The 25487-nt window shown below is 40.5% G+C and overlaps 3 protein-coding genes across 5 annotated transcripts; 1 reads left to right on the top strand and 2 right to left on the bottom strand.

Moving 5' to 3' along the window:
• Window positions 1-197: 197 nt before the first annotated feature.
• On the bottom strand, window positions 198-12168 carry LOC124057316 (zinc finger protein 462-like). Its single transcript, XM_046385391.1, has 11 exons — window positions 12017-12168; window positions 11573-11638; window positions 6362-11478; window positions 5968-6251; window positions 5472-5590; window positions 5122-5256; window positions 4763-5006; window positions 4130-4272; window positions 3817-4040; window positions 1651-2932; window positions 198-742 (listed from the first exon to the last, which is right to left on the bottom strand). Exons 2-11 carry the CDS (start codon window positions 11580-11582, stop codon window positions 621-623), a joined length of 7680 nt encoding a protein of 2559 aa, XP_046241347.1. The 5' UTR covers window positions 11583-11638; window positions 12017-12168; the 3' UTR covers window positions 198-620.
• A 640-nt stretch (window positions 12169-12808) lies between these two features.
• coq2 (coenzyme Q2 4-hydroxybenzoate polyprenyltransferase) lies at window positions 12809-18056 on the top strand. 2 transcript variants are annotated; one of them, XM_046385390.1, is made up of 8 exons: window positions 12809-12874; window positions 13312-13694; window positions 14365-14531; window positions 14966-15087; window positions 15518-15603; window positions 15705-15838; window positions 16560-16748; window positions 17231-18056. In XM_046385390.1, the coding sequence occupies exons 2-8, from the start codon at window positions 13370-13372 to the stop codon at window positions 17384-17386; spliced, it is 1179 nt and encodes a 392-aa protein (XP_046241346.1). In that variant the 5' UTR covers window positions 12809-12874; window positions 13312-13369; the 3' UTR covers window positions 17387-18056. The 2 variants fall into 2 exon arrangements, with proteins under 2 accessions (XP_046241346.1, XP_046241345.1); XM_046385389.1 differs by having other exon boundaries at window positions 12872-12901.
• Window positions 18057-18386: 330 nt separating this feature from the next.
• On the bottom strand, window positions 18387-20941 carry mboat4 (membrane bound O-acyltransferase domain containing 4). Of its 2 annotated transcripts, XM_046386354.1 has the most exons (3): window positions 20643-20941; window positions 19450-19749; window positions 19074-19267 (listed from the first exon to the last, which is right to left on the bottom strand). In XM_046386354.1, the coding sequence occupies exons 1-3, from the start codon at window positions 20819-20821 to the stop codon at window positions 19216-19218; spliced, it is 531 nt and encodes a 176-aa protein (XP_046242310.1). In that variant the 5' UTR covers window positions 20822-20941; the 3' UTR covers window positions 19074-19215. The 2 variants fall into 2 exon arrangements, with proteins under 2 accessions (XP_046242309.1, XP_046242310.1); XM_046386353.1 differs by having other exon boundaries at window positions 18387-19749.
• Window positions 20942-25487: the final 4546 nt, after the last annotated feature.

The raw sequence follows: 25487 nt of genomic DNA, 5'->3' as shown, positions 1-25487 counted from the left end.
TATCAGCATCCCTCACAAATAATCTAACAACTAACAAGGCGGCAGATTTGTTTATTTTAGTTCCACGCTCGTTCAGAAGTTATTGGCCCCGTGTGCGACCTCAGCTCCTCGTCTGTGGCTTCGTTTTTTTGTTTTTTTTTGCAATCGCCTTATTCTTATGCAGTAGCTTAGTACAGGACACAGGAACACACATCAGGTGTAGCAATCATACTTTTAGTTTATTAATAAAACTGTGGGTTATATTCGACAAATGGCAGAAAGTAAAAACAACTTTACTGACACAGAAGACGAAACTAAACACTGTTAATATTGCATTTGATTACTTGTGGAGTCACGTACCTTTTCATTGGAAAGGTACACAACTCACAGGTACCCAACAGCACCTGAAGGCAGCACAACCATTTCCACAGTGAGTGGTATTGAGGTTGGTCCAGGTCTTCGTCTCCAGTTCACAGTCTTAAGTTTTTTTGTATGATTTTGACCTTTGACAACAAATAACTAGCTGTCCCATAAAACATTTAATTATAAAGAGTTTAAAATCTAAAAACAAAACAGAGAACAGAAAAAAAATAACATTTAGAAAGGGGTTGTTCAGAAATACAAAGTATGGTTCATAACATTTATATTCCGTGTCGAATAATGTGACGCTGCAGTTCAGAGCTGTTCATGAGGTTTCGTCCACAAAACTCACAGACAAACAGATTCTCTTCTGTACCTGCTCCATCCATGACTGTGAGTGCACCTGATAAACAACAGAAATAGAAACTTAGGCTGATGTCACAAGTCATTTCCAAAACGTACCTGGGCACCATTCATAACTACTATGAAACAATTAGTGAAAAATGCCGATCATACTTTCCAAGAACACATAATGACATCTTAAAGCTGCTTGTTTTGGGCTTAAAAACCTCAAAGATATTCAACTGATCACTTTATCAATTTATCATCAAAATCAGACAGTAAATCGGGACTTCCAGGCATTTGAAAAAGCAAAACCAGTAACACTCTTGTTTGACAGCTTTAATAACTTCAGTGAGTGATTATAAAACTGATCAAAAGGGGGTTGTAGCACCCAATGTTGTAATAATTTCCTGATCAGCTGTTGTGCAAGTACATCAGACCGGAATGGATTTTAGATTAGACACCATCAAATGTTATTACAGTGTCTAAATAATCAAATCCTTGCATATTCACAGCCGAGAGGGGAACATTAGTGAAATCTACCATACCAGTCCCATTATGTAGGAATGCAGTCTGTTGTTTAACACATGTAAACATGAAAAAAAGGCCGGTTAGTTTCAGCTCTCACATGTTCCATTTAATACAGTAAGGAAGAGCCAGCAGATTCACATCAGCTGATACACTCGCACAGACATGGGAAGCAGTCACGCTATCGTTTTCCAATCGATGCAGGGAGCAAATATGAAGAAGCTGCTGCTTTTACGCCCCCCCCCGTCACAAATATCAAATTCATGATTAATCGGTAACGGTTCTGACATACATCAACCCAGACTGACGTGTGCCAGGACATTGCTGGAGTAGAGACTTGCACAGACAACATTGGGTGCAGATATTAACCATGCATCAAAGCTTTTGTTCTATTCAATATGTTCAGAATAATTCATTTAGCTTCAGTGCAGGTAATCTTACCTTTGGGCACATGTAGATTCTCATCTTCCTTCATCTCGTCGCCCTCCTGGTGTTCCGGATGGGCGCGCCGGTTCTTATCATCCTCTGCGATCGTCTCACCTTCTCTGTCCTGCTGTTGCTCAAGATTCTGATCTTCCTCCTTGCAACAACTGAGAGGGTTCATTTCCTCTTTCAGACATTCATTCTCAAGGAATGGCATTTCGCCATAGGTGTCTCTCACCTCCTCGCTGCTTTTTGGATTTTGCACTTGTTTCTCTTTGCAGTTTGTAAATGATACACCTAAGATCCCCTTATGGTTTATCTCAAGTTCTTTACAGCTGGGCCCAAGAGTTAGCAAATACCTTTGAACTGTAAAATGCTCTTGAGTCCTGATGTTACTTGCCTGCTTGTGATTCGTCTTTGCAGGGGTTGAAATTTGCTCTGTATGATCTTGATCATTTTGGTTGTGTGCCGAAGTGATGCTGCCCTCTTTATCTAGCGATAAAAGCTCATTCAGAACATTATTTACAACCTCAGGCTCAGTGCTCTGCTCTGTCTTAATAGGTCTGTCCTGACCTGACTTCTTTTGTATCTTCTGCATGCTGCCATCCTCATCCAGCCATAGGACATGACGTAGTATGTCATCTTCTATCTTAGCCTCGATGTTCAATGTTCTATGCTTTAGCGCCTTAATGGGAAGCTTGTGGGCCTGCGTTTCTTCAGCAATTTTACCAAATGTTACTGAGCTCCCCTCTGCAGACTCGTTTAGTTGTGTGAAGGTCAAAATATTGTCCTCACTATCTTTGATTTTTGGTTGGGTTTGATTCTTATTTGTCTGCATATCTTTCTCTGGATAGCTGCAATACTCGTATTGGACACTGGTATTGTTCCCTTTATCAATTTTTTGTTCTGCTTTATTTTCAATCTCCTCTCCTCTTGGAGTATCTGGTGACAACACAGTCTCTGCATGTTCTTGTCGGTCCTGCTCCTGCTTCTCTTCAACAGTGGTGTTTGGTTTTATATTCTCCTGCTGAAGGTCTATTAGGCAGCACTTGGCAGGGATTTTTTGATTTCCATTCTGCCCTTCATTACAATATGAATCCTCAATCTGTACAATATTAGCTTGTGCCACGTGTGGTTCTTCATTACAGTCCAAAATAAACTCCTCAGTCTTTACATCCTCACTGTCATTGTCGTGGCGCTGCATGTCAGATGTCATAGATTCCTCTTGTTGCATCCTCCCAACCCTTGTCTCTAGCTGATCAAGGCTGATCTGACCCACAAGCTCATGATTCCTCAGAACCTGCAGAAAAGAAACACAAACAAACAAACAAAAGAAATCAAATCAAAATTTCCAGTGCCCCAAGAACTATTTCAGGAGCTTCAGAGAAACCAAGGTCTGAACCAGTTTCTCAGCCACTGTTCCCAGTGTGATACTAACTGCTTTGAAGACAGTACATTCCAAAGAACCAGGAACAACTCGGCTGGAATTTGCAGTGTTGAACAAAGCTCAATGTGAACAGCTTTCTTCACGCACTGAACATGTAAAAACTGGATGGAGTATTTGTTGTGCATTCCCAGTTAAAATGAAAACAGTTCTGCTGAACAAAAAGCAGCATATTTGGAAGCTACAATCATATCAACATGAAGCAAAAAAAAAAAAAAAAAAACAGAAACCAAAAAAAACCACCAAATGAACACTGTTGGTAAACAAGATGCGTGGTTGAAATTAAAAGGACACATCTTAGTTTTAATGTCCCTACACTGTGATAAGTCTATCAGAGTTGAGGGGAGGGGACTGGGCCAGTGTGCAAAAAGGCAACGGCACCAACGCAAGAAAAATCCATCCCAAATGCTGCAACAGTTTTTCAATTTGTTACTGGACTAATTTCACTCATCTTCTTGGCTATGACGTGAATGCGCTGTACAAACTTTTACTTACTAGTCCACCACTGTGTCATACCTGGAATACTCTCTGAGCACCTAAGGGTTCACTGAATAGCATTAAATTACCAGAAGGAATTTTTACATATAATGAAAATGAGCAACATGGACATCTTGTCCAGGATGTCAATGGTTCCCTTTTCTTTTCCAAAATCCAGGACATTCAAAGTGGATGATTTATTATTTAGTCAGAAACAAAGGAATTCCAGTGACCCATATGGCAGTCCAGCTACAAATCCTCACCTGATGCTTATCAGTCAGGTGTGCCTCCAAGTCACTCAGCTGAGTGCAGTCGAAGTAGCACAGCCGACACTTGTAGGGTTTGATTTCGTTGTGCTTCATCATGTGCAAACGCAGGTTTTCAGCACTGCCGCTCGTGAAAGTGCATTTGTGACAGCGGAATACAATGCCTTGAAGATAACGTGACAGCTTCGAGCGACACACCTCTACTGGCACAACACGTTCATCTGAAAACAAAAGAAACAAAAAGACTCATCAGGATAGATGAGGGCATTAAAGGTTATGAACGCAGCATGCTGCCGAGCATCGAACCTACCGCGATGCAAGACAATGTGATCGATCATGTTATTCTTGCTTTTCGTCTGGTAGAGACAGAAAGGGCAACGGAGGTCTTTCTGATGAGTAGGTCCTGACTGGCAGGTAGAGTGACCCGCCTCCATATGCATTTCCAGGGTTTTCCTAACAAAGAAAAAAAAGTGTTCGATACATGTACACTAGTTTTTGCCGACAATCCAAAAATTACAGTCCTGCGACACTAAAACACTCAGTGTCTCAGTCTCAATGTACTGCTTACTCTAGACTAAACTAGACCATGAGTGACCAGCATAGTGATCTGGACACAGCAATGGTTTTTAACTGTTTCCATCCTGGCTGACTTTTTTTTGTGTGTTTATTTCCTCCTGTCCCAGGAAATTCATGTTTGGTCATGCCCTGTCTGCTAAAATTAATTTAACACCAAACAAATCAGTGATAACAGTACATTTCTGTTTTGTGGAAATTATGTGCGAGTCAGTGTTACTGACTTTAAGCGCCTGAATTTGCACTACATCAAATATAATGAAAAGTAGATAAAAAATGAAGAAAATGGTGGTGAAAAAGTTTTCGCAATTCAAAAAACAAACTCCTTTTTCTTACATAAAGAAAAACACTCATGCTGGTTGTAACTTACCTTAAACCGGTGAAAAAGTCACAGTCCTTACACCTGAGAATCTTCTTTCCGTGGCGATTTAGGTAGTGTCGTCGCATACTGGACAGGTGTCCAGTACTGAAATTGCAGACTTCACAGTAAAGCAGACTGTTATCAGGTAAATTATTTTCTTCCACATTCGTTTTAGACTGAGCACCAGCCTGAGCCATCAAGTTATAGTGATTCAACTGCCGCTGCACATCCGGGGGCTCCAAGTACAGTGATTCTGTCAAAGGACAAATAAATCACACTCTTTGTATAGCTACTAATGCTAAAAGGTGCATATTACATTTTGAAAGTTATTACATTATGATTTACAAAACATAACAAGGTTGACTTGCTTTCAGCAATTTCAGGTTCTTCATCAAGTTCGGGCAAATGGTTCAGTTCTTCTGAGGAATAAAGTGGGTCCTCAACGGCCCTCTGAGTGCTCTCTTCATCTCGGTTGTTAGTTTCAGCGGCATCAGTAAGGACATCTGTGCATTCAGCAGCAGCACAGAGATGAAATAAAACATAGAAAACATTGCAAAATCACAATACAAGGTGTGAGTACTCCAGGTCGTAAAGTCGATAATTAGCATAAGGGTAAAACTATCTGCCAGGGGAAAAAGGTTATATGTGACGCATCGTAGTAACATGAAGCACTTACTGAACGTGAGGTAATGGTATGTTATATATACAGGTTACTCACCTTTATGTTTTTTCATAAAATGACTCCTCCACAAGCCCATGACGGTTGTCCGATAAGAACAGAAGCTACACATGAAAGGCCGCAGAGTCCCAGCTTTGTAGAGGATGTATTTGTTAATGCTGTTGAGATTTTTAAGAAAAAAAAAATCCCATTTAGTCACATATAATCACAGTTCTGGACATGAAGTACATATAATTCAGTAATGTATTTTTCATTTATTACCTTAACACTGTACTGCTGAATAAAGTATTAAGTATTAACAATACCGTGATGTATTAATTAGCTTTGTTGCATGTGGAGTTGTTCAAGTGTAAACCCAATTACTAACAATAGTTATTTTTACACAAATTTGAGATTTTTGTGTGGAGTAGTTTGAACTGTGAAGAACAGTATGAAGCAGTAATGAACCTCATTTTTCACATCGCTAAATGCTGACTGACTCTCTGGTCATGTTGGCCCTGATTCTTAAGTCCAAATCACCAAACTTTCTTCTTACTTGTGCTTTAACGCTGAGGTAGTATTCAGTTTCTTGATGGCTGCCAATGCCGCATGGCTCCGCTCATGCGAACGCAAACCTTTCAGGGACATGAATGTCCGTGCACACTGTTTGCACGTCAGTTTGTCTTCTCTTGAGTTCAGTTCTGATGGCTCTAGATCAGCAGATTTTGAAGGGGACGACGGAGGACTTGGTGGCACTGTGAAGGTCTCCACTGGTGTCACATTCCACTGGGCCAGCTCCTCCACAGTTTCTAACATGGGCAGTTCATCTTGCTTACAGAGCTAAAAATTCAACACAGCAACAGTCAATGAATTTTTAACTTAAGAGTGTAGCTAAAACATGTAGCAAATTGTCAAGAGTGTAGAACTACATGTTGGCAGGGTCAACTTACTTCAATGGATGTGGCCTCTCGTGTTGTCGTGATCGCCTTTGTAGCTCTTGCCATCTTTCTCTCCCTCTCTCTGTGGTTTTCCAGATGATGACACAGCTTTCTAATGCCATTCATTTGTTTGTTGCAGAGCGCACACCTGTAGAGCCCTGTAGTCTTCTTTGATGCTTGTGATAAAACAATGAAGTCCTGTATGCAACCCGTGCTATGAAAAGTACTGTAGTGGGCAATAAGGAGCTGAGAGGAGTCAAACACCAAGTCTGGACACATCTTGCATTTGACATGAGCACTTTGCTCAGATTCAGCTTCAGGCAGGATTCTGGCCTTGGTGTTTTTATATTTGTTATACCTCTGTAGCAGCTTGCATGTGGTAAATGAATCCAATTTGTGAGTGTGTTTGTAGTGACAATACAGGTATTTTCGACATGATCCTCTGTAGGGACAAATGTGGCACTTGTACAGCGATGTCTTGTCCTGTACTGACAGCGTGCTCGGTTGACATGTCCCTGGAATGCCCAACTGGTGACTGAAGCCAGCTTCTGTGGTGCTCACCACTGATGTTTTGGTTTTTAAAGACACGGCTTCCAATACTGAGCTTCGAGAACTGTGTTCAGTCTCATTTTCGGTTTCAATTTCATCTGAACGTTCAGAGGCTGTTGCTTCAGCCCGATTGTGTTCCCTCTCACAGTGGATTTTCAGGTTCTTCGACGACACATGTATTTGTGGACATTTTTTACACATGTACCCTCTTACATTTGAACTTCTTCCCAATGTACACCCGACCATGTTGGATACAAGTATTTCTCTGGTTTGAAGTTCATCTGCTCTAGCTACGAGGTCTGGATGTCTCATTTGGCAGTGAGTGAGAGTGCCATGGTAACTAGCGTTCACATAGGGACAACTGGGACACTTGTAGACTAATTTTTGGTTTTCCTTTGTTGTCATACTAGATTTGCATTCCTCAGATGCGTTTTCTGGTTGCTGAGTTAAAGAGCAGTCAGGCACTGGGTTCTTGTGGACCCACTTGTATAGCGGCACATAATATTTTAAGAAGGCTGCCTTTCCATGCTTGGTAGCATAATGATTTCCTAGACGCTTTTTGCTGAAATAAAAACTGGAGCACAGGGCACACTTGTAGAAACAATCCTGAGCCGTCGAAAGAGATGCACTCTTGTTGTGAACCTGCAAGTGCTGACCAAGTGCAAGTTTTGTGGTGCAAGTATAAGAGCAGTACTGGCACCTAATCACTGAATATATCTTCTTACGTAAAAAGGAAGCTTTCGACACTGATCCTTGATTGCTGTGGATCTTATGTCGTTTCTTTTTACTGATAGATGATGCCTTGCTTGTCACAGTGCTTTCCATCATCTCATTATGTTCCTCCTGGCAGTGCTTCTTCAGCTTCTCTGGCGACGCATAGATTTGGGGACATGTTTTACACATGTACCCACAAAGTCGCAAATCAGAACCTTTTCTTTTTACACAGTCCTCCCAGTTCTGTGAATGCGATTCTTCTATGAAAATACTGTCTGCCCTGGATGCAAGGTCAGGATGCCTCATCTGGCAGTGGGTGAGAACTCCTTGATAATTGGTATTCACGTAGGTACAGTGAGGACACCTGAAGACATGCACACGTGCTTGGATTTGCACTTGCTCTTCTAGCTGTTTGTGGGAATTTTTAGTTACATCTTCTTGGTGTTTCATTCCACAGTGAGTGTTGAGACCATGTTGGGTAAGGAACCTTCCAGGGCAGAAAGGGCACTTGAGCTTTTTGGAAGATACTGCTTGATTAGATGAACCAGGGGACTGTTCAAATTCAAGAGGTGCTTGGCTGATATCAAAGGACTCTTCATTTTGGTCTTCCACCTGCCTGTTTGCATTCTGCTTCTTGCTGTTGAGGAGATAGAGAACTGAGCCATTTTCCTTTACAGACCAGGGATGAACAGCACGGCAGTGTCGTGTCATACCCGACAGCGAGCTAGCCTTAAATGAACATGCTCTGCAGGAATACTTCCGGATTTCATTCTGTCCAGATCTTTCAGATAGTAGACTTCCACCAGTGCTATCACCATTACTGCTATCAAGAGTGTGTTTTATTTGATCCTTCTTCTTTTTAGATGAGCAAGTGTCAGGACCAACATATAACCGAGTACTCACATACTCAAGGCTTAGTTTACGTCCTGGGTGTTGTTCCTGGAAGTGTTCATAGAGGTCTGCTGCCTTTTCATGAAAGGAAACGCACAAATCACAGTGATAACCTGCCTGTAAAGTTCCTCGCTTAAAATACATTTTTAAAATATCTGGAGCTGAGCGATTTGACCTGTGGATTTTCCACATATGCCTCCTCAAAAGATACACATATTGAGTGCTGTATCTGCATCTATGGCACTGAAGGGCCCTCTGTGTTTGCGAAGCTCTTATTGAAGGTGGTGCTGAAACGTTCCCAAACATCTTTGTTTTTTTCTTTTTATTTCCTTTAATCCTCAGAGGTGCCTGATTGACTTCTTGGCTTGCAGCGGTTTTTAGGTGTGATTTCTTTGTCTGTGAGAGAACAATTGAAGTATACCTACGGATTTGCTCACTTTTAAACTCAAATCCACTGTGCTGTTTTACGCAATGCCGCAGTACCAGATTCATATTAGGATTTCTGTAGTTGCAGAACTGGCAGAAGAATGCGTTTTCGTCACCCTCATTCATTAAAGGAAGAGGCAAATGAGAAGAAAAGGATAGTTCCTTTGCTTGAGATTTTGATTTTTTAATCTCATCACGAATCAAAGCTGTGTATTCATTAACAGATTCCATGTTGGTTTTAATGTCGTGGTGAACTTTGCATTGATGGTTGATTACTCCTTGCACAGATGGATTTCCATAGTTGCACTTTTCACAGTAAAACAAGTTTTCTGCACATGCATAAGGATTATATTTCATCCCCAAAGCATCTGCTATGCCTTCCTCATCAGTAGATGTAGTTCTGACTGAGGCCTCAGCATCACTTTTAAATTTCTTCTTCTGCACCTCAGCACTGTACCTTAAGATGTTTAAACTGTCTGTTGGTCCATCTGCAGCATGTTTTGCATTATGATGACCAACAACACTTTTGATGTTGCTATTTGAATAACTGCAAAACTGACAGTAAAACAATGCATTTGGTGAAATGCAGGATAAACTGTCCATTCCAGTAAACACTTCCCTGGTATGCTTTGTAGGTGACTTCTTTCCTTTCCTTCTGTCCTCAAAAGATTCCACTTTCTTAGTTTCATCAGACTGGGAATGCATCTTCGAAGCTTTTGCCGTACTTTTAGGATTTTGCAAAGAGAATGAAATCTTCTTTTGCTTCGAAAGCACCACTGTGTTTCTTGTTTCCTTTGAAGAATTTGAGATGTTCTTTTGAGGTGTAGATTTTTCTATTCTTGGCACAGAGCTAATAGACTTATCAGGTGTGCTTTGCAAAGTCGTATGCGACATGACCTGAGCCGACTGTTTGATTTTGTCTATTGTGACTGCTTCATCTGGGTGGCTCTTTTGGTAGTGGACGTGCATAACGACAACTGACTTATGACTAAACTTGCAGTTGTTGCAGTGATACAACACCACGTCTGCTCCGCTGGAGGTGGGATGTTGGGGTGAGGGAACATTTTTGACTTCCTTACATGGTGTACTGGTACCCTCATGGGAAATCTCTTGAGGCATTTCTAAAGTGATCACTTTTTCACATGTATTCAACTGTGATGGTTCCTCTTGACATCTGGTCACTGAATATCTGCAGTACATCAAGGAATTATCCACTTCATGTGTTGGGTGTTTTTCCTTGTAATGTTCTTTCAAGTCCTTCAATGCATTGGAGGTAAACTGACACACAAAACATTTGAAAACCAAACAGAGCTCATTTGACTGCATCCCGAATACATTCAGGGCATCCGGATGATTTTCTGTGTAGTGTTTCTTGAGGTCAGCTACACTAAAAAACTCAACTGGACACTCCAGGCACCGAAAGGTGGCACTCTGATCACTCGGATCCTGAATGTAGCCAGTGTTATATCTTATGTAAGGGTGGTCGTTCTGATAATGGGTAGACACACGTCTGATGCTCCCATCACTGTAGTCACAGTGCTTACACAAATACACTTCTGGGCTTTCTGCATTTCCATTAACAAGATAGGCCTTCTTTTCCTCTTCGTCGTCGCTAAATTCATATGAAACCGCTGCACTGTTTGATGATTGTTGTGTTTGTGCATTTGCGCTCTCTCGAAGCCCTGTTTCTTCTTTGTCCAACTTTGTTTTCTTAGCACAAAAGGTTTTTGTGCTTTCCTTATTGATCCTCTTGCGAGCTTTGTTAGGAACTGTTTCTTTAAACTGTTCTTTAGGGTTTGGTGGTGTCAGGTCTGTAACTAAAAGATGGTTATCTAACAAAAAACAGTCACTCACACGGTTGGACATATCAATCGTGGGCTTTGCAGTGACTTTAAACACACCACTACTGTTTGGGCTGGAGTCCAGGTGAGATTTTTCTAAAATCAGGGTTCCTTTGGTGCTATCTAGAGCCACTGGGATGTCATCTAACTTCACTGTGGGTTCCTCCTTCAATCCAGATGATGCCTCAAAATATTTGGTAATAGTTTGCAAAGGCTTCTTGTATGTTTTCAGATCCTTGTGTGAGTTAAGTGTGCATTTGGTTTTTGAAGAAGGCTTAACTGAGAAAACAGAGGAAATTTCTTTTGCTCCTGCAGCTTCTTTGTCCTGATTTGTCTCCGGGTTTTCAGAAATTATTAGCGCTCCTATCACGTCACGATTATCTGGTTTTATTAGACACTGTTTCTCATGTTTGTTTAAAACATCCTGACTACAAGCTTTAAAATCACAGTGCTGGCATTCAAAATAATTTCCTGAACTGTTGCTATGTTTGTCAGTACTGGCTTCGTTAGTCCCACAAGCTCTAAAGCCAGCAACTTGGAGAGCAACATCTTCATCAAAGCCATGCTCCTTAGTGAGGTGTTGAGACAGGCAGACCTTGGATTTGAAGATGAGTGTACAGTGACTACATTGAACAGACTTGATCTGCGATTCTTGAGTGACGGCTTGATTTGAAATCAAGTGGCCAGTGGTGGAAAAGTTCACTGAATCTGAAGAGGTAAATAATATTGAATACTGGACTTAATATAATAATGCACTACAGTGAAACAACACTTTACATTGTCAGGAAAATGACTGTAATACCTTTTTGCATCTTGCATTTCTCTCTAAGCCCAGATCCTCACATGTAAAGACACAGCTGTGACACACCTGGGGGATTGAAAGCATACGTCATGGTATTGAGCAAGGTACAAAACAAGCGCCACATACAGTATTTATATATAAATATACTACTTTGTTACCACTGATTTCTACCGAGATTTGACACTGAAACACTAACAACAACAACAAATATGACGCTCTTCGATTATAGGCCAGCTAATCCTCTAAACAGACCAACAATGCTTCAACGGCACTAAGCTACTAGCCATTTAGGACCTCGATATTTACTTAACTATCACACGGTTAACTTTACGATCAACAGGAAGGAGACGTAAAACGAGAGCTCTCTTAACAACACAATCAAAAGAACAAATACAACTGGACAAATGCGAATTGTTAAAATACTCTGAAGAATTATGTACTCACACGTGCCAACAAACGCAGGACGAGATTTAGTAGGCAATGTTTAGGACCGCTGATGTTGATAATGTGAAGTGACCACACATTTCCGCCATTTTTCCCGCGAGTACAACTCTGTTTGGCTGATGCTTCCGCTCCAAATTCACTTCCGTTGAGAGTCATTTGTCTTTCAAAATAAAATTGATTGCTTGCAATGCACAAAAGCACACTGAATGTCACTTGATGCACCAGAGAAGACTAATCAAATGAACGGTCACGGTGTGGCTACTTTGGTTGTTATATGAAAATAATATCCACCACATCCACCTTTATGATTAACATACAGTTTTAAATTCCTCAGTATCATGGGAAGCTTTATTAGGAAAACTGATATGAGCTCAGACAAACAAAAATAATACGTGGATACATGCATATAATAAATAATAACTGGATGAATAAATAAAAAAAATAAATACAATACAATACATTGCCACTGGACGCTGTCCAATTCGCGCACCTTGCCTTCAGTGAGAAGGAACGTTGTTCGAAACGGACCTTGTACGATACCTTTTCACACAGGGTCCAGGTATTTGATATGGACACAGGCCCCAGCAGTTCCGTTTCGAATAATTTTATTTATCTTTATTTATTTATTCATAGTTGTCATTCCTCAGTTATATAGTTGATATGATGTTTGATACAAATACATTTAATCCAATCAAAAAGAAAACTGGCCTGTAGGAGCCGTACCTATGGACATCGACCGTTCCCTGCAATGGATGTCATTGGTTCCGAGTCCTGATATTGTTTCCTCCGGAACACATATTGGGCGTACCATAACAGGAAAGCAGAGCCACCCGTCAAATGACTTCTCTTCTTTAAAATGTATATTTCTCTACTGTAACCCATCTTGTAAGTTTTACCGGTACTGCATTCTGTTTTGCACAAATTAACATTGGTACACATCCTTTGAAATATCTTAAGCCAAACTTTAAGCAACAATTAGCAGAGTTGGTTTGTGGCTAACATTCATTACACCTTCAGTAATGGGAGAATGACATTAATAATAATGTGTGCCGTGTTCAGGATGACTTTATCTATCACTTACTTTTACCACCTTGGAAATCCGACTGATGAAATGCACCTACACTCAGGCAAAAGGTTGAGACATCTCTGACACATGAACATCTTAGTCTTTGTCTGGCTGATTCCCGTTAGTACAAAAGGAATGCTTGTTGCAGCAAATCAGTCCTCCTCTGTGAAAACGCCATTGACAGTCCATTGTGTGTGTATGTGAGTGTTTTCTAATTGTGTGTTCAAAGGTGACGTTTTCTGTGGGGGGAAAAAAGGATAATGTCAGCCTGACCTCAGAGAAACACCATGCTCCCCACCAAGCTGACCAGCCGGCTACCTCTAACTGCCCTGAGGAGGATTCATCATGGAACCTTTTACTCCTGTGTTTCCTCCCTGTCAAACTGCTTTCTCAACACGGAAGGAGGAGGGACTAGAGATGGTTTCCAGCCAAATTCCAATATGCTAAGAAGAGTGTTTTACAGCCCGAGTGCAATCCGCCCATCTCTTGGACTTCTTGAAACACACTACTATGGGAGAAGGTCATTCACTTTGTCAGCTGCTACAATTGTGAATTCAGCACCAGCGCCTGTAAGGCCATACCTGCGACTGATGAGATTGGATAAGCCTATTGGTTTGTGCATTCATTTGTAAAGCAAATCACATCTTTCTGTGTATGTGTTGTAGAGAAACTGATACTGTGCATGGTCATAATGTAAATACTGGCCTATATTAGGTTTCAAAACTAATACAGGGATTGGTTCAGGGTTAGTTTTAGTTCTGATGTTGGAATACTGTTAAATGAGCATTTTTGGAAGTTATTTTGTCAGAGTAACTATATCAGTGCATTCCTGCATTTATAACCTCATTTAAACCTACAGTGTGATATTCTGTGCATCACTATGCAAAAAAAGTTAGCAACTTTTAACATTACATCTACTTGTCTAAGTCTGCAGCTTGGAGTTAAACTAAAAGGTCTAAATTGTGAAAAACATAAATGTCCACTTTAATTTGAGTGGAGTTACACCAGTATTATTATGACACACAAAGAGTATACTACACAGTTCAGAAGGCAAGCTGCTTCAAACTCACACAGTCACTCACTGTTTTGGCAGCACCATGGAGGTTGGTGAAAGTAAACTGCCCCTGAGCTTTAGTGATATTGCCCTGCTTTGACTTTCCCCACCAGACCGCAGTTTAAATTGTCAAATATTTACTGTCTCTATCAGCTCAGCCTTCATTTCTTCATAGCTTTGATTAGATGTTCAGCTCTTTGAGTTAAGCCTTACGTGTGTGTGTTGTAGGGACATGGCTGCTGTACCTCCCATGTACGTGGAGCATAGCCCTGGCTTCCGACCCAGGATGCCTCCCACATCTGGGCATGCTCACCCTGTTTGGTACAGGTGCTCTGCTGATGAGAGGAGCAGGCTGCACCATTAATGACATGTGGGATAAAGACTTTGACAAAAAGGTATATGTTACAGATACATAGCTGTTCACACAGTGTCTCAGAGTAACAGGTGGCTTTTTCATGCACATAATGTAGTTAAATGTATTATGACTTATGGACAGTTCAGCTCTTATTTTATATTTAATCCTGTCATCTCTGACTTCCGTTATCTACCTATTTCCTCAGCAATTTCATTTTCTGTTGCTTAAAACAACATGTTCTTTTGGATGTATCTTTTCTGATCAGGCATGTTGATAACTTTAAAAACAGTGCTTTCAAAGCCATATTAATCAATAAGATGTCATTAATGGTTTATAGCGGTGCTTTCTACTACGCTGCATTGCCAGCCCTCACTTAGTCACAGTCAGTGACATCCTACTAAATTCTACTAGTAAGAAGTGTACATTTCTACCGTGATTTCTGCACTATTTTAAAATGATGACGTTTTCGCGCAGGTGACAAGGACAGCCACTCGACCCATTGCGTCAGGAGAGATTTCTCGGATGCAGGCACTCGTGTTCCTAGGGGGCCAGCTCTCTCTGGCGCTTGGGGTTCTCTTGTGCCTCAACTACTACAGGTACTCACCGATCTTCATGTTTTCATGAGATCTGTTTAGGAAGATCAACGTTTTAATAAAATTTGTATACTAAAAAGAGAAACTTTGAGAAATACTCACTTGATTTGCGTTAGTCTGTTGGCTACAGATAAACGTTGAAATACATTTTTACACAAAATGAGGACTTTGATCTCCTCCATCACAACAGAATAAACAGGAGTACTTAGAGAAAACAAAACCTCTTTCAACATACACGTAAGAGCCTAACAACTGTTTTAAGGCAGACTAGAAAAACTGTGAATCACACCTTAAAACAAACACTGGATAAATCTGTTCCCCATGCCTGCTTTAGATGTGTTAATGTATAAGAGTAAAGCATGTACGATAGAATGCTGACAAAAGAAAAACTTGAATGGCTTGACACTCACAGTTTTCATAATGCTCTTCACAGCATAGCGTTGGGTGCTGCTTCCTTGTCTCTTGTCATCACCTACCCACTGATGAAGAGGATCACTTACTGGCCGCAGTTTGTCTTGGGTATGTACCTTATGTGGTCGTGCTCTGCATCTGAAGTTAATGTTTCCTCTCATCAGTGAAGATAAAGTTGGTCTCACTTTCCTCCTGTTACTTCTATTTAGGCCTTACTTTCAACTGGGGAGCGCTGCTCGGCTGGTCCGCTGTCAAGGGCTCCTGTGATTGGTCCGTGTGCCTTCCGCTGTATTTCTCAGGAGTGATGTGGACACTGATATATGACACAATCTATGCACATCAGGTGAGTTACTGGGCTCCACAGAACCCCACAAATGTTTTCAGTTTTATTTGAATTGCTTATTTGACTTGAAATTTTCATTTAATAATTAACAAATTTTTTTTTAATCATGGATTTTGGTAGAAATGACAGTTAATGAATATACAGCAGAAATCCTATTTTATTTTTCACCAAGTTGTCAAGTCGTCCATTTTTAAATACTGAACATGCAGCACCAGCTTTCAGTTAAAACTATTGAATAATCTTATAACTCCTCAGCTAAATTAAAAACTTAGGGAATGGGTCTTCTCTTGCAAAGTAGTAGCAAAAACAATAGCTGGGAAACAGTTAAAATGAACTGGTTAATATTTTCTAAATGATTATTTATATTGGAAATATTTGTCATTTATCTTAAAGACAAACTCTTCAATAGTGTAGCCATGAATGAGCCAAGAGGCTTTGTAATTTGTTTAAAAAATACATGGTTGGACTATGGATTTAAACGGGAGCTTTGGGCCATTCATTTTTCTGGACTGTAGGTGGAACACTTGAGCTAAATTTAAGAGCAAAAGGGCTGCAAAGGTGCAACTGAAACATGAACACGCACTAAGTTAAGTTTACTTAATTAGATATTAAAAATGCAAATTATTCCTTTAACTCATATGACTGCTATCTAGGAAACGGGGATTACTGCTTAATGCCTTGCAACACTGACTCTGACCTCAGTTCTTTCTTTGATGACTAGGATAAGGAGGACGACGTCAAGATAGGAGTCAAATCTACTGCACTGAGGTTCCAGGAACAAACCAAGCCTTGGCTGAGTGGCTTCACAGTGGCCATGATGTCGGGTCTGGTTGCAGCTGGGATCAGTGCTGAACAGACTCTCCCTTACTATGCAGTACTGTCCACAGTGGCCATTCACCTAACACATCAGGTGAGGGACTTGTTGTCGTACAGTGTAGTCAGGGTACTTGCTGCCAAAAGGTTAATTATTACTGTACAGCTTGAGATAAAATTCAGGTCAATGAATTTGTGACGTAAATGTGTGAATGAATACCATTCGTAACTGGGCTTAGACATAATGCAAACCAGGTTTCAAACGTACAACCTGACTGAGACCTATCCGCACAGGCTGAGTGCTGTGACTGCAGCCAAAGGTGCATCTACTAAATACTGATTTGAAGGGGGTCAATATTTATGCAATCGCTTACTTTACATTATATATTTTTAATTAATTGAAATTAATTTGTAGAAATTTGTTTTCACTTTGATGTTAGAGAGGGTTTTTTTTTATAAATTTGTGTATGCTTCTATTTATACAGGCAATTAAAGGGGAAAACATCCAATGGGGTGAATATTTTTGTAGGTCCTGTATGTTTTCTATTAAAATGTGATTTTTGCTCTCCTCACTTTTAGATTTACACACTGGACATGAACAAACCAGAGGACTGCTGGAAGAAATTTGCCTCAAACAGAAACCTTGGACTGTTGTTATTTTTAGGCATAGTTGCTGGCAATTTGTGGAAAGAAAGAAGAGAGACTTTGTTGCAAAATGAGGAGGCCTTCCGATAAGCGAGATAATCAGTCAAAAGGTTCTTCTCGGATGCTCTCTCAAATGGTGTACTTGGTAGGCTGTGTGATTTTAACACACCCAAGAATGACTTTTGCTCACACATGTTTTTACATTTGTTGATTTAATTAAATTGATAAATAATGTAGCTTTATTGGTATTTACTGGTCTTTTAAGGTTCATTTTTGTCCATCAACCATTGAGAAAATATCTGGGTCATAAGGACAGGATTTGTTATTTCCTGTTATTAAATGCACCAGGTGAAGCACTTCTGGGAAACATAGTTGGTTGCTGAGATCATTAGATACGCTTTGGTTTGGCGAGCCGCCAACTCAAGTCTGTAATCAAAGTCCTGGGAATGAGACTCAGCAATCGGCTCTATTTTTCCGCCGATAATGTTCCAAAAACAAGAAAATAAAACACGTCTAAGTGTTGCCTAAGAGGAGTTACATTTTTGTATGAACCTGAAACACTGTTTTTATGCAAATTCTGAATAGCAACTTTCTTCATGAGACTCTTGTTTACTGCAGCTCCCTGCAGCTCCCAGGCAGGGAGTGTACACTTGGCACACTTAAGCTGGTTTGCATGAAACTGCTTGTTTAATATGAGCATGCAGAGAGTGGTCACGCCTACTCATGCAGTATGTAGGTTGGGCAATCAAAGTAAAATGCTGAAAGCTGCACAGACCAGCAGAGACTTGTGCTGAACTGCTCTCTCGTGTGAAATGGTCTCATTTAAGCTACACTGCTCACTTAATGTAGGTTTAGAATTTCCGATGCCCTCAAACATCCTGATGGTACCAAAATAATGTGAAAATAAGAAAATACAGCCAGAAGGTAGGTTATCTGTAGATACAGACACCACCACATGCTTTCTGGTGGATTAAAAGAAATTATTAAGAGGATCCATGTATTTTTTTTGTCTATCCTACTGTAAAATCCTGTAGAGTATACCTTTAAATTATAAAAATGTCCTTCAGTTTATGTTAGCAGATAACAACTTTTCACCCCTGACATCTCATATCACTTGAACAAAATGATCCATTTCTGCAGTCAAGTTTATTTGTATAGCACATTTCATACAATAGGTGTAATTTCGGTGTGCTTTCAAATGAAGGCATAAAAAATAGGTAAAGATCACACGTGTCAAATCGTTTAACATAGGACCATATGAAGTAAAAGGTGGTACATATATAAAAATATATGAGCCTCATTATTGTTATTTAAAAAACAGCATAATAACAATAATACCAATTCTAAAATAAACAGTTTACATCATAACCACAAACTTTTAAGCCTAACTGAAACCTGGTGAAAAGAGAGAGACACTGCTGCAGCATCCTTAGTTCATGTGCTAGAGAATAGGACCATAATGACTGAAAGCACCATAAGCTATTCAGAATTTATTCAAGGTACAGTTAGAATATCTTTACCTGAGGATAAGGAGCAGTGCTATATTAAAAAGTGGAAACAGACCAATGTATGTTCTCAACAAAAGTCTCAAACTAGACTTATTTCTTAATTCCACTGCTATAACAATACAAGAAACACTCATTTGAGTGTTTATCCAGCTTAAACAAGTGTAAATTTTTCTCCACCCTGATGGAACTTTGGGCTGTAGGTGTCTGTGTATATGATAATCAGCTTTCACCATTGCTGCCCAGGTCCAAATTCCCATAAAGTGACCTAAATGAAAACCATGCCACCACAGTGAAAAACCGAAAGTCATGAACAATGGGAAGCATTTGCACCTCGTATAAACCAGTCTGCGCAGCCAGGTAGCGGTTGTGGCATTCCATCGACGGGCAAACTCTGACATGCGGCTTGACGCCTCAATGGTCCAGAAATCTCCATCTGATAGCCTGCTCCAGTCTGGGGCATCTCCTGGAGAATTTTCCCAAAAGCCAAACCCAGCTGCATTATTGAGACATTCACTGATCTTCCAGTGAGAATAATATTGAATCCTCAAAACTGCTGCCAGACTCCAAACCCATAGGATGCCATAGAGAATGATGGATTTGTAGGGATCGTAGGTGTTACATTTCAGAAAATAGATAAAACAGTACCTTAAACTCTCCAGCAGAAACACCTGTATCAACTTTAGGAAGACCACACCCAGAGGATTAGGTGGAAAGCTGGGCCTCATTTCTGCCATTCGGGACACAAATCGACTGTAGGAGCACAAAGGGCCACCAAGCAGCGTGGTGAAATTAAGCATGTAGCTGACGAGAGGGAGAAGCATCACACAAGCCTCCCTTCTGGATGAAACATGAAATGTTTGTGTGACTCGTTTCTCCTGGAGGTCCATGGACACTGAGGTGATTCTCTGAGTGAGCAGCATCAAAGAGGACACTGCCAAGAACAATCTGAAGGAGCAAGAGTCATTCATTTAATTACACGAGTCCTCCTTGTCAGAAACAGGAATAAACATTCAAGTATCTGTATGCATTTTATGTTTATCCTCAGACCATAGAGCAGAAAAGTTTCTCCTTAAGGGTGAGAAGAGCATTGACGAAATGATGTGACTTTAAGGTCCATTTTGTATCTGTTCTGGAGCTTTTGATCATATCACAACATTGATTTTTGGAAACAGCAGTAGATCAATTCTGACAAAAAGTCAACATGGATGAGGAGGTCTAGAGGAAAGGTTGAACATCTGTTTGTACTTTTGCAAATGTTTCAGCCTTTGATTGTATTGCCAGAAATGGTCTTTTTTTTGTACTCAATGAGCTTGAAATAGTCAAATATTGCTTTTATTTCTTTATTTTTCATGTAATACTTAGAGGGTTTGTTTTTCAGAGAGCGATTGTCCATCTTAATGCTCCTCGTCTTGTTAAGTTAGTGAGATGGACATTTTAAGACCGAACAGTAGCTCTCTTTGCTGCTTCAGTTTTCTTTTTATATTATTCTAAACAAACCTAGTGAAAATACAAAAATCAAATATGTATTAGTCCAGCTGAATAGTTTCAGAAAAGGCTGAATAATTTCAGAAGCAAACGCTGTATGGGAGCAAGTGGTGCCTTTTTGGTGTACTAGTGATAATTTACATCCACAGGAAAATGTATGTGGGATTATTGAAAATACTGGAATCGTGCTGATTATAACGAAAGAAATACAAAGTATAATATCACCACACTTGTCCTTTAATTATGCGAACTGTTAACCATACAGTTCAGTAAACATTCATAATTCAAATTGGATGCCATGACAATGCATGACAACATCAGCTTACATACCGATTAACTCGTTAGAATAGTACCTGGTGCAGGCAGGTTCATGTACGTAGTGTTCTTTGTACTGTATAAGCAGGTGCCAGAAAGTTTGCCACAACATCTGGATACCAAAGGCCCAATTGTGGATGCAGCTGGGTCCCACAGTGCACACAAGCAGAATAAAGACAAAGGTGGAGGTGAACAGAAGCATGCTGTAGATGCCCATCGTGACAACCGCCAGGACACATCCTCCAGCAGAAACAAACAGGTATCTGTAGATAAAAATTCAATAAGTGGAGCTGCATCAATTAGTCGGTTATTCAATTAATCAAACGACAGAATGTTAATTACCAACTCTTTTGATTATCGTTAAGGCCAGTTTTAAAGCAAAAAAAAAAAAAACAAAAAAAAAAAACCCCCAAAACCCCCCACATTTCTCTGGTTGTCTCTTGCTCCTTTTATCTTTTTATGGACCAATGTGAGCTGAATATCTTTGAGTTTTAAACTGCTGTTTTGACAAAGCAAGGCATGACCAAAGAACATGATACTATATACTTTTGTCTATAAAGTGTATGTGTAAAAGACTGTCTGCAGTACTGTATCCCCTGTTAAAAGACTGTTCTACTCCCTCATGTTCCATTTGGACATGTTATTCCACAAAGACAAATTTACAAATCAAAATACATGAAACTGCCCAAATTTCCATCCAAAAAGATAAGAAATCATAGCTTCATTGAAAAATGTGACTCATTTTTGAATATAAAGGTTCACAGACTACCTGGACCCCATAACATTTTGGGAAATTGCAGTTTTGTACATTAATAAATAATAAAATTGGTTGTATTAAAATTACATACCTGTAAGTTAAGGACAAATATCCCGGTTTAGCAAGAAAGTAAAATAAAAATGCACATGGAAGTGAAAAAAATTGATGCATTAAAAACTGATGATGTTCCAAAAGCCAGTTCATCAAACTCATATCGAAGTATCTGCATGAAAATCACAGACAGAGGAGAACAGCCACTGATAGCAGACTTTTGGTAGCAACTGTCTTATTAAAAGGTGAAATATATGTTTGTTTTAGCCTGACTGACTAGTCCCTTTTGTTTACCATTATCACACAGTACCGATAATAGTTATTCCCTTTGTTTGACATTATCAGTAATGTGGGATACAAAAGCTTTTTGTTGGTCCACATTTCAGAAACTGTAGCAACAAGTCCACAGTCTAAGTTTGTCTTTTTTATGTCTCCACGTCAAACCTGTAGCAACTCAGGAACTCATCTGTCTGCTATTCCACAGTGTGTTTGGTTTACTGTCTGGTTTACCTTGATCTTAATTTGTGTTATGGGCTGTGGTGGAAAGCCCAACTAAACTGCTTGTTACTTTAATTGAGTATTTTCTATTTTCCGCCACTTTATAGTTATACTTCACTACATTTCAGAGGCTGATGTGCTTTTTTTTGTTTGTCTCCTCTTACAAAAATCAGTGTGTGGTTGTGGCTCTTTGTCATGTTTCAGATTGATATGGTTGCATCCCAAATCGCTTACATTGCATCCATGTTTGACTCACTTGCATCTTTTAGTTGTATCTAGAATATGACTATGGAATCTTTTGATCACTGCATATTATTTATTAGGCAAGTGTTTCAAGGAAAATGGAAGATATGCAACCTATCAAAGCAGACACCCAGGTGTTGATGAGGAAGAATGTTTAGTCTCCTTCATGTCAATGTTCTCTCATCTAATCTGTGACGCCAGACTCTCAGGGTCTGCTCACGCAAGTAGTGCCCAGTGTGAAGGACAGTAACTATGCCAACACACAAATTAAAACATATATGAAGTGTTTCTTGCTGAGAGACAGATTCTTCTACTCTCTCTGATTTTAAATGTATCCATAATAAAGGTTAATGGTGGGAATAACAGATCATGAAAACAAACAAACAAAAAAGGGACAATAAATGAAGAATTTGAACTGTGAATCAGAAAACAAAATATAAAACTTGAAAGCGATACACTTGAGTTTAATCTGCTATGTGTCTTCACTGAAACTCCAGTGATGATGTCATAGATCAAATCAGTCCAATTAGCTGCAGCGTCCAGTCAATATCTGATATCCAATAAAGAGGTATATTGGATGGCAAAAGAATTACTGTTTATCCTTGCTCATGGCTCCTCAGAGATCCTGCATCACTCCTTTGAGCAAAATTAAGAGCTTAACAAGATGGCAGACCAGAAACACTTTCAGTGATACTTGCGATGTACCTCATGAATTGTTCTACTAAAGAGGCATTTCTCCTCTAAACTTCTCACATGGTTTTATGTAAAAGAGTTTTGTAGTCCAATTAGGTAAAATTATCCAATATTATAGAAAATGAAAAAAAAACATTTATTTATCAGAAATTAGCATTTTTTCCTTATATTAATCGTCTCATGACCCCTCAGATTTTTCTTGTGATCCTTTGGGGTGGCACGATCCCTAGCTTGAACAGTGCTAGATGTTACCTAAGTGTAAAACTAGCTCTATCTCCAGCAAGTACAACAGCAAAATCCTGCTTACGCACTAATGAATCAGACTCCATCTTTGTTTTCTTCTGCCTATCCAGATCGGGTTTGCAGGTCTCAGCAAGGAAGCTCAGAACTTCTTCTCCCTGGCCACTTCAGCCAGCTCATCTGGGGGACACCAAAGTGTTCTCAGGACAGACAAGAGATGTAGTGAATCATGTCCTGGGTCTGCCCTGAGGTCTCGTGCACAGTGAGACGTCCGGGAGGCATTTCCCATGTCCCCTCCAGCACCCTCATGAGGCTGTAGAGCTGGTCCAGTGTTCCATGGCCATGACAAAAACTGCATTGTTTCTCCTGAATCTGAGATTCAATTAACGGAAGGATTTTTTTCCCAGCACCCTGGCATAGATCTTCCCAGGAAGACTGATGAGTGTGATCCCTCTGCAAATGGAACACACCCTCTGAACCATCCCTCAGTTTGCCACTCCAGTGTCCACACAATGTGACACAGATGTGTTAGCCATGACAGCCCTACCACATCCAGAGCCTTGAGAAACACAGGACGGAGCTGATCCATCCCTGAGGAACTGCCGCTGCAGAGTTGTTTAATTACCTCAGCAACTTCTGCCCCAGTGATGCAAAACCCCACCCACAAGTCCTCTAGCTCCGTTTCCTCCATGGAATACATGCCAGGGGAATTAAAGAGATCCTCAAAGTGTTCCTTCCACTGTCCGACTACATCCTCAGTCAAGGTCATGGCAAGTCCATCCCCGCTGTAAACAGTGTGAATGAAGTGTCGCGCTTCCCTTTTCTGAGTTGGAGGTTTGTCATAATTTCTTTGAGGCTGATTCAAAGTCTTTTTCCATGGTCTCACTCAACTCCTCCCACGTGCAAGTTTTTGCTTCCATGTCTGCTTGAGCTGCGCATCATTTGGCATGATGGTAGCTGTCAGCTGCCTCAGAGGTCCCACAAGGCAACCATGTCCTGGGACTCCATCTTCAGCTTGAAGGCACCCTTCACCCCTGGTGTCCACCAGCAGGTTTGAGGATTGCTGCCATGACTAGCACCAGTGACTCTCTGACTGCAGCTTCAGACAGCTGCCTCAGCAAAGGCAAGGCAAGATATGGTCCAATCAGATTCTGTGTCCCCCACCACCCCCAGGATGCAGTTGAAGCTCTGCCTTAGATAGATAGAGATAGATACTTTACTGGTCCCAAGGGAAATTCAATAGGTGGGCGCTGAAGACCATCCTGACAGGGTTTCTGTCAACTCACCACCAGACGACAGTTCTGCTCCTTTCTTCACCCAAGTGTCCAGAACATACAGCCGCGGGTCCGCTGATATGACTACAAAGCTGATCATTGATCAAGTGCACCAAGACCCTTTGTGTCCTGTCTCATGGGTAATGTGTAGTGACACATAGAATAATATGGTATATCAGTCTCATTTTTTGCACTTGTGGACACCCTTATGTTCGAACATAAGACAGAAGACCAATAACTGAACACCTCAGATCGGGCAGGCTGTTCCTCCCAATCCACCCCTCCAGGTAACACTGTCATTCCACATGTGAGTGTTGAAGTCCCCCGATAGAATGATAGACTCCCCACTGGGGGCATCTTCCATCACCCATCCCAAGAACTCCAAAAAATGTGGGAACTCTGAACCGCCAAACAACATTCATTCACTTTTCCCTGACCCTGAGGTGGAGAGAAGCAACTATTGCACTGCAACTTAACAAACTCTTGCAAATACATAAGATACAACAAGAATATTTCCATAGAACACTGAGAGGTGTTGAACACAGCTTGGACATGCTTGGCTTGTTACTCATAATATTATTGAAATCGGGGTCACAGGGCCAACAGAGCCCTCACAGATGCAATCACAGGTCCAGTCTCTTCTCACAGACTCTAATGTGAATAACTGATAAGTCTATGGGCTTGGGCTCCAATGAAAGCAATATTTGCTTGAAGGTTTTTTAGACTACTTTTTGATTCCTTTGCACACACTCATTAAGCAATAAACCGTGGTTCAGAGAGGAAGGTGAGGTGAATGACTCACCAGATAATGATCTCAACGAATGCTTTCATGTCATCGTTAATTCCACTGTTTTGTTTGCTTGTGAAATAGGGATAAACAACGACATGTGTCTCTTTAGAGGCCATAGAGTAAATGCCTAGAAGGTTTGGGTGTTCTAATCTGGCCCACAGTACCATTTTCATTCATTTGAGCTCACCCACTATCACTGAGCACTCCTGGAAGGTCCGTGAAAGCTCAGAGTGCAGAGTCGACTTTATGCTTCGTTCCTGAAATATCTCTGGAGTGATACATCTTTGCTTTACTCTCCTCTTGGTTAGGGGAAGGATGGGCACGTGAGAAAGTTTAG

The sequence above is a fragment of the Scatophagus argus genome, chromosome 4, assembly GCF_020382885.2.
Source record: "Scatophagus argus isolate fScaArg1 chromosome 4, fScaArg1.pri, whole genome shotgun sequence".
NCBI classification, from domain to species: Eukaryota; Metazoa; Chordata; class Actinopteri; family Scatophagidae; genus Scatophagus; species Scatophagus argus.
This window is presented reverse-complemented; position numbering and strand designations above follow the sequence as displayed.